The 9,023-nt window shown below is 44.9% G+C and overlaps 2 protein-coding genes across 2 annotated transcripts; both read right to left on the reverse strand.

Annotated features, from left to right (window-relative positions):
* Window positions 1-3,880: 3,880 nt before the first annotated feature.
* On the reverse strand, window positions 3,881-5,891 carry LOC113212607 (uncharacterized). The gene is made up of 4 exons (XM_026431393.2): window positions 5,784-5,891; window positions 5,451-5,650; window positions 4,382-4,483; window positions 3,881-4,219 (listed from the first exon to the last, which is right to left on the reverse strand). The coding sequence occupies exons 2-4, from the start codon at window positions 5,626-5,628 to the stop codon at window positions 3,951-3,953; spliced, it is 549 nt and encodes a 182-aa protein (XP_026287178.1). The 5' UTR covers window positions 5,629-5,650; window positions 5,784-5,891; the 3' UTR covers window positions 3,881-3,950.
* Window positions 5,892-7,109: 1,218 nt separating this feature from the next.
* On the reverse strand, window positions 7,110-8,761 carry LOC113212629 (uncharacterized). The gene is made up of 2 exons (XM_026431423.2): window positions 7,779-8,761; window positions 7,110-7,688 (listed from the first exon to the last, which is right to left on the reverse strand). Exons 1-2 carry the CDS (start codon window positions 8,027-8,029, stop codon window positions 7,193-7,195), a joined length of 747 nt encoding a protein of 248 aa, XP_026287208.2. The 5' UTR covers window positions 8,030-8,761; the 3' UTR covers window positions 7,110-7,192.
* Window positions 8,762-9,023: the final 262 nt, after the last annotated feature.

Consider the following 9,023-nt stretch of genomic DNA (forward strand, 5'->3'; position numbering starts at 1 on the left):
GGGGGGGAGGCTACAATTTATGCGTTCCTGCAGTTCACCTACAGAACATGTCTGCTACTGTCCCTTCCTATCCCCACTGCCCTCCCCCTACTTAATTTACCCTTTTTTTTAATGCCATATGAAGCATGATGCTCCCATTTCATTCCATTCCAATTATTTTTGAAGGTGAAATTCTATTGGATTGCCTCTGGCTGAAGTGAAATGAAATACCCTAATATTTAATTTAATTTCTAAATACATTTAAACTTCTCTCCTACGACAAGTATAACTTGTCGCTCTTTCATTCATTTTTATCAGATCTCTCTGAGGCATTTGAAAGATCACGAGTCGCTGAAGTATATTTAATTGAAAGTTCTATAATGTATCGTATCATGGAGTTTAATTTCAATGCTCCCACCATTTTATTGAATATCATTTAACATAATGTAACTCCAGACAAAGCTAATCAATTTAAGAAAATGGTATACCTTGTTCTGATTTTGATGGGCCTATCCTACCTGAGTTTGCGAAATTGGCTATAATATTGTTCGGTCTCTTGCAAGTCCATGGCCATTGTGAAAATAAGTTGTGTGTATGATAATCGTTTTGACAAGTCCTATTGAAAGTTTAGGTGACTTCCGATCATTCTACAAGTACACACCATTACATTTTGTTAAAATAACAAAATTCAAAATTAGGATTTTTTTAGAAGTTAAAAATTAAAAGTGTAATACAAGATTTGGATTCCTCTTTCAAAATTAAAAAGGCAATGTCCTATGCTCAAAGCCGATCAGAGTCGAAATAGCAAAGTTATTGGTCCCCAAACTGACAAAAGTGCCAAAAACGACCAAAATCTCAATTTGATGGGGAATATCTCTCCCATTTTGATTCCAATCGTCTTGGAGCATAAAACATTTTCGTTTTCTTTTCTCAAGATGAACCCGTAACATAGGTTACCTTTTCACATTTTTCCCAAACTAGTAGCCCCCCTCCCCCTTCTTACGTACTTACGTACGTAAACCATTCGAAATATCACTTTCGTTTCTTCTCACCGGACACTCGCGAAACTTCGTTGGTCGAGTTCCGCAACTCTAAAACTTAAAATATCACACTCTGTCTGACAATCTGACATTTTGATCACTTGTCAGAGAGTAAGAAAGTCTCGAAGTGGCGCAGACACCGTTCGGGCATGCGGGGAGCAGGGGTGGCTCTCACTCAGGTTAGCCAACGTAACAACAAAAAGCCGCTGCTTTTCAAATTCAAAAGTTAAATATTTAAACTCAAACCTTTACGAACGAAAAGCTCCCACTTGTTTTTCCTTGAATTATAGATGTTTAATCAAACTCACATTCCGTCCATGGACAAGCCGTTTTCCAGAAAAAGAGGAACGTAAACACAGACAGACAGACAGACTCACGACGGAGACATCGCCTGACCCCTCATCGACTTGGACTGAGCTTCGCTCAGCGATCATGGCGGAAATAAAGTCCCGCGCTAAACAACGCGTCACGGCTGCAGCGGCAGCGCCCCAGTTAAATAAACATCCACGAACACTGGAAAAAGAAAGGTGCTAAGAGTCGTGCCTTCCCAGGGGTGAGAAAGAAATTGTCAGTTTAGTGCCTCTATAAGAAGCACCAATGGGGCCCTGTGCTAAAAATTATATTGCCTTTGTAAAGGCACTACTATACCTTCAGTAGCCCTTTAAAGGTAGACTTGCCTGCCACCTTGGTTGTTCCACTGAAGTGATTAAAGGAAATTCGGGGGGGGGGGGGCAGCTGCCAGAACAGCGACACGTTGCGCGGGGTCGCTCACGCCCTGCCTGGGCCTCGCGTGGAGTCTCCACTGGCCCTCGGCCGCCCCCGGAGAGGCAGGAGGAGGGCTCGCCGTACTACATGTTACCGGGGAACTTGGCTTGGCGAGGCCACCCCCTCTGGCCCCCTCCCTCTCCAGGTCTCCTACAGTGATACCAACTCCCGCGGGGGCCGGGCCCGGGTCGGCAGGGGTGTGATGCGGCGCGGCGTCGTCGCCGTCTCGCCTGCGAAGTTGGCCCAGTCGCACCGCGCCGTCTCACCTTCCCGCGCCTCGCTCGCGCCTCGCTCGAGCCCCGCTCTATGCTTTTCTTGGAACACACTGACGCGTGCAAGCGTGTTCTAATTCAACAAGCTAGCGCAAGCTAGTTGAAGGCGCGGAGACGTGACTAGCGTGCCCCGACCCGTGCTCCTCTCCCAACTAAAAGTTAAACTCCAAACCACAGTGCAGTGACTGAGGCGGGGGAGGGGGAGGGGGGCGGACGGTACATTGACAACAGTCCAATGATGTAAAGAGCTAGTGTGATGCGAAAGAAGATGGGTGACTGAGTGAATAGCGCAACCCCAAAGAAGCTGCACGAATGAGGGTGACTTGCGAGGGTATCCGCGAATCCTCGCGTCTTCGCGAGTCACCTACCTCGACGCTGATACCGAAAAGTTCAACACTTCATTTACATTGGGAAACCCAAGGTGCTAAGTCGTGCCATTCCGGGGGTAAAAAAAATGGTCAGTTTAGTTGTGCTGAAGAGCAATGAAAGGTGCTAAAAATAGTGCGTTTAGCGGTTTTAGTGCCTTATTTAATGGTTATGGAGGCACTAAGCCTTTAAAAACTTCCAATGGTAGGACTAAGGACCTTTTTTTCCAGTGTATAAATATACTTTGTTCTTCGCCAAGATCTTATAGAAATTACACCTCTGCTAATTTTGAGATTAATTCGACCATGTGGGAAATTACGAGCGTTTGACGCCAGCAATACTCGAGATAGGCCACCTCGCACTACACGCATGCAAGACAGGCAAAATGTTGCCTGCCTATCAGGCGCTATCATACCTTGCAACCTTACATTGGCCGAACTTGGTAATTACGCAGATGACGGACGCAACTTCTGGATGATATGATCATAGCAATCATTTAATTTATGTTAAAGATCGAGTTCATTCCTTGGCGCAAAATTAATTTTGTGTTAGTTACTTCCTTGTTGTTGTTTTTTTTTTTACTTTTTGTTTTTCATTTGCTTGCAGTTTATCAGAATCAGTTAAAGACTTGACTTGAAGATAACATGCGTTAATATATTCCAAAATTTGATTGGTTTGCTAATGCAGAAAATATTTTGAACTGAAAACATGCACTTTCCCAGTCAACTGAAAAATATGAAAGTGATGCCAATTGACATGAAGAGAATCATTTTGACCGTGTATTGATCTCAAGTTAATCGAATTTTTTGGTCAAAATTATGTTGAAGTGACACAACTCTGATCTTTTTCTGTTGACTGGCTTAACAGCTCTAAAATGGGTTGATTACCCTTAGCCATGTAGGATATTGCACCATTGTTTTCCATAGTAGTGTTGTTTTGGCTTTCAAGTTACGTTGACATAAGAAGCTTTCAGGATGACTAAATTTTGAAACTGACATCACTATGATTATTTTGACAAACCAGTCAAAAGTGTTTCTCCCATTTTAAATCTCTTTTGGGGCACTTGCAGCACCTAATTCCGTGAATCCATTATTAGTTTTGGTGAACCATTAAACATTGTATATGTATAACTATATAATTATTTTATTTTCCTCCTATTTTTTCCTGCTCTAGTTTTAATTTTTGGGAGTATAATTCAGCACACGTTTAGGTGATCAACCCAAATAAAGATAAACAAAATGGTTTGTGGGTCCGATTAACAAAGAATTAAAAAGGCAAGAATGATCCGTACTTATACCTGTCTTTAAAAAAGAATGCAGTGTTTTTGGAGCTTAGTATTCTCTTTGTCTGGTGACTGGTGTACTATAGCAAGACACTAGAGTTCATCACATCTTATGTATGTTCTGTATACAGGGTGAAATGGCTCTGCAGTACTTCAGGCACCAAAAGAGACAACCATTAACACTGAGTGAACAGTCTTTAGCTCTATTGAGTAAGTAACAAACATCACATTGATCACATCAAAGAATCACTTGGATTGGTCCTTTTTCAATTGACGCAGTTTATCATATTTTGGTGCTAATAACATCATTTTCATTTTCCATAAGTCCTCTTCACTACCACTTTCTCTGAATTTTGAGCGTAATTTGATGTATTCTTGGATGCACTCATTTTCTACCTCATCTATCTTGGCAGGATTATAGTACGACGATTTACACTCATGCATTGCTATCTCCGCAGTTTTGCATTCTACTTCCTCTTGCCCGAGCCGACATTGGTTGACACAGTTGTAAAACTCTGTAAAGAAAAAAAAAGAAAAAAGAGTAAAATTTAAAAGAAAAGAATTACCAGTTGTAATATTTGAGAAAAATTCATTTCTGGACATATTTGCAAGAAATAACTAGTATAACTAAGTCCTTTGTTCCCTCAAAGTATCTTTTAAAAACAAGTCTAACTTACTCTCTGTAACATCTAGACATTTTTCGTAACGGACCTTTCTCCAAATCATAGGAGGAAATAAGTATTTTTCCTCTTCTCTAAGGGATGTATCAGCAGGATCACCTGTTCAAGGATAAAATCTTGTTTAAAATGAATTGAAATTTCCTGAATTGAAAAGAGAATGGAGTATAAAGTATACTGTGTAAAGAGACAGTAGTATCCATCAGGCATGACTGCTCTCATGAAAATACAATGAAACCTGGATAGTACAAATACTTCCACGTCAAATTTGTTATATCAGAGTGCCTTGATAAAAAGATTACCTGGATATAACACACAGACACCCCAGTCAGTAGCAAATCTTCTACTTTCCAGGTTTCAATGCAGATCCGTGCAATTAAATTGTAAGTTGATTCAATTATCAATTATTGAAATAATTCTTATTAATGCATGAGCTTTGAATTTAATTGAGCTTATTGATCATCAAGAAGTTAAAGAAATTCAGCAGCAGTTTGTGTTTTGTTACTGATTTGGGGTCAGCAGTAATGGTGACCAAGTGTCGTACTTGGCCTCAGAAGTTTAGAAACATCAATGCTTTGACATAAGCAAGTGCCTTAAATTTAGAAAATCAATTTTCAGTGACCAATAAAGGTCATTAGGCAAAATTTTGAGGAGTAATATACAGATACAAATGTGTTGTTGATTAAAAACTACAGACAATTGCAATTGCCTACAGTAAAAAAATATTTATGTAGCTTTTTGTAATTAACTAGTTTTGTTCCACTAGCGATTTAGCAATGGAAAAAGAAGACTGCATCCTCTAATGGGTAATAATTCCTCTACATTTATAGCTATCTCCATGCCGCTCGATTTAAAACTGTACTCAAACAGTGCAATCTTCACAATGTTTTAGAATATTATCCATTTGAACATGCGGTGCGTAATGGGTCTAACAAAGTTTATTCAAAGTCTACAATTATGACCCACGCTTCTTAATAATTTTACAAATAGGAAAAGGCACTGATTCAGCAATAGTATTTGATTGATTGTAAGAATGTGTTGTAGTTAAAGTTAAAATGTATAATAATACCATATCCATGAGGGCCACCACCAATCTTTTCGTGTAGTGTGTCTTCCAGCGATGGATCTCGAAGAAAATTTGTTACAGTATCATAGTACTGTGAGAAGAAGTCATCTTTTGCTTTCCAAGCAGCATTGAATCTTGTTGTAAACTGCAGCCACAATCTAGACCATTCATTGCTGTCCATTTCAACTATAAAGAAACTGTACCTAAAATAAAGAATGACAGAATGAAAGTTAGTGACAGGAGACAATCAAAATGGGAGGACAAAACTTTCTGTGTTCAGAGGTATTCTAAAAAGTGACAAATAAAGTTCAATACAGAAAAACGTGAGTTTCCTACCACAAGACGACCACAGAAACAAGAATTGAAATTTAAAGGTTATACGTCGTCTGCTGTGTATTTGCGTGACTGTACACAGACTGTTGGCAGCAGCAAATCGCAGGCAGGGATATGGTGGATTTGGCCTGTTCAAACATTTGTGGCTTTCTTCCACTAACAAAAATCTTTTCTGAGTTTTACTGTTTTTCGAAGAAATCCATGGAAGTCAACGTTATTGATCTCAGAATTTTGGGGGAGAAATGGTAAGTTGGCACTAGTTTTTGGCGGGATATATGTATTAGGTTATTAAGTGCCTACATGAAGATGAAGGAAATCAACTCGTAAAAATCACTTGGACTCATTCGCAGCCTTTTAATGCCACGGTTGATCCCATTTCCATGATACTGCCACCCATCCTTCCACCCAGCCAGGAATGCTACCATGACATTTCTGGCTGGGATGACCCCGTGACATGGGACGGATCATGGGTTATTGGGGCTGGGATCCTCATTACACGGTCAAAAGTTACAAATAATTTCGGAGAGCAAATAAAAGTTTTCGTGTTGCGTGGATTCTACGTCGAGTTTATATGTAATTTGCATGGTAGATTCAAGTGACTTCATGTCGCAGTGCGTGGACTAGATTACGTCGACGTGAAGTTGCCCGTGGGGTAGAGTTAGAGTGAGTAGATGGCTTTTTTGTCAAATGTTAACAGAAGAAATCTACTGAAATTCGCGTTTATTTTTTGAGGTTTGCCAAGGGTGCATTTTTTACGTATTATAATTGTTTCTCGAATTGAGTCGTGGTCAATTTTTAGATCGAAAATAAGATGGCATTCCCCGTCGAGACAACACCGATCCCAACTCCAACTTCTGCAATGTATTAAAGGTTTTTTTTTTTTGTTCACCGATATTATCTCTCGTGGTCTGTTCAGTATATTTTCGTTATGTTGTAGCTACCGGCATATTATTCGTAAGGTGACCCCACAATGGGAATGGGTGACACTGAGAAAAAAATATGTCTGAGCACTACACGTTTAGTACACAGCGATGATTTTTCGTTGCACTATTCGTCAGCGCTGGGAGCTAAACGTAGCATCCCAGGCAAAGAAAATTTAGAGAATAGCACTGAAACTCACTAGAAAGGGCACTTTGCCATTTTGAGCGGGGACAAAAGTCAGGAGAATTAGATGAACGTTTAGTGCCCAGAAAGAAATATTTTTCTCAGTGCACTTCGCACCCGTCCGTTCGTCACGTCGCCGCGTCGGTTGCGTCGGGTGCGACAAGTCACCATTGTAGGCCACCTAGCAAGATGCTTTGCTAATGAATAACTCCCAAAACACGCGGATTTAAAAACGAGCCGACAACTAATCAGTAAATTTTATTTGTACTGAAGCCAGTCTTGACCAATAATTTACGTAAAACTACTCGCTAGTGTTGCGCCAGCTTGGACGTCAGGTAAGGTTGCAGGAAAGGGTTGCTCTCGAAAGAGAAGCCGGCGGCCGGCGAGTAGCCGCTCAGGGTGGACACGCTGGGCGCGCTGTTGAACTTGTTGAGGACGCTGTAGGCGGGCGTGTTGCGGCGGCCCCACTTGGCGGCGGGGGCGGGCACGTCGGAGGACACCTTCACGCCGTCGGGCAGGATCACGAAGTCGCCGACCAGGGCGAGGCGCACCAGGTCGCGCGAGCTCAGGTCGTCGCGGTTGACGACGAGCAGCGTGGGGAACGAGTAGAAGTCGCCGTGCAGGCGGGCCGACTCGGCCAGCGTGAAGTGGTGCGGCAGCACGAAGCGCGTGATGGGCATGTCGACCTGCGGCAGCGCCACGAAGTTGGAGCCGGACAGCAGCACGCCGAGCTTCTCGGGCCCGGCGAGCATGTGCGAGAGCAGGAAGCGCCGGTCCTCGGTGAACGGCAGGCTCCTCAGCCCGCTGCAGAGAGGGAGAGAGGAGGCCCTCGTTAGCGTAGGGGACAACACAACAGGAGGTGAAGCATTCTGTAACGACTAGAGGGACACGTACTCTTTGATGAGGAAGGCGGCGAGCTCGGGCTTGGCATCCTGCTGCACGGCGAGGATGAAGGGCGCGTCGTACAGCGCCCTCCAGCCCAGGGCCTCCTGGGTGGCGAGCCCGTCGGCGGGCTGGTCGCCGTAGCGGACGCCCACGAGGGGCGCGCCGTACACGGGCAGGTGGCGGAACTCCTGCACCACGATGGGCTCGGGGTTGGCGGCGGCGAGGCCGGCGAGCGCGGCGGCGGCGAGCAGCAGAAGCATGGTGGGCGGCGGGCGTGCGAGTGGGACGCGGTGTCGCGGGTCACCCTCGCCTTTATAGGGCCCCGGCCAGCCCCCGAGGTGCGCACTGAGATAAGTGCTGGGGTGGCCGGCGGCGGCCCGGGGCTGGTCCACGCCGTCCACGCCCGCCGCCGGGGAAGGCCGTCCGCCGCCCGCACGCAGGGAGGGGGTTGGGCGGGGGGATCGCGCCGGGTCGGTGCGCTTTGTGGCCCGGCACTGTGGAAATGCCCGGGCCGACGAGCAGCGCCCGGAGCATGCATTGCTCGCGGTGCGCGGTGCGCTGCGGTGCGCTGCTGTGCGCTGCGGTGCGTTGCGGTGGGCCGCGGGGCGAGGCAGTCGTGAGGCACCGCCGCTCGGCGGTCAGTCGCCCAGTGGCTCGCCCGAGGTCTCGTCTACCATCCATTCACCTGTAGTACACACTTCAATCAAACCACGTGCTATTTTCGGCTCGAGAATGTTTTTTACTTTCGTTTGATAGGCATGAACACGTTCAAGTGCAGCGTTATCCCCGGTGACCACTATGTGGTCACTGTGTGGTCAAAGTCAAACTCTTCTGTCAAATCTCAGGCACCAAAAAAATGAGCCGCACTGAACGTGTGGAGCGAGGTTTGAAAATCTAGGCTCATACTAGACCAATTTTCCAGAATTGTCATTCCAAATGGGACGACGGAAAGGAACGTCGCTCAAAAGAGGAACTATAAATAAATGTCATTACTTTTTGGATCAAACCGGATCAAACTCATTACTCTCGGTGTGTTTTTAACAAGGCATAGCCCCTGCCACTATAGCTCACCTCTTCGCTCCTGTGTCTTACTACCCCTCGCCGCCAGAACAAAGCAAAAGAGGAAGGCACAGTAGGCCCGGAGCGGTGCGCATCAGTCTGAGATGCGAAGGTTTTTTTTTTTTCTGAGAGGGGCAGGAAGAGGCTCGTGGATGTGGCAAAGCTCACCTCAATCTGCGCCCCTGTGTGTGAGTG

Source organism: Frankliniella occidentalis, unplaced genomic scaffold (assembly GCF_000697945.3).
Source record: "Frankliniella occidentalis isolate FOCC.00 unplaced genomic scaffold, Focc_3.1 Scaffold12, whole genome shotgun sequence".
NCBI classification, from domain to species: domain Eukaryota; kingdom Metazoa; phylum Arthropoda; class Insecta; order Thysanoptera; family Thripidae; genus Frankliniella; species Frankliniella occidentalis.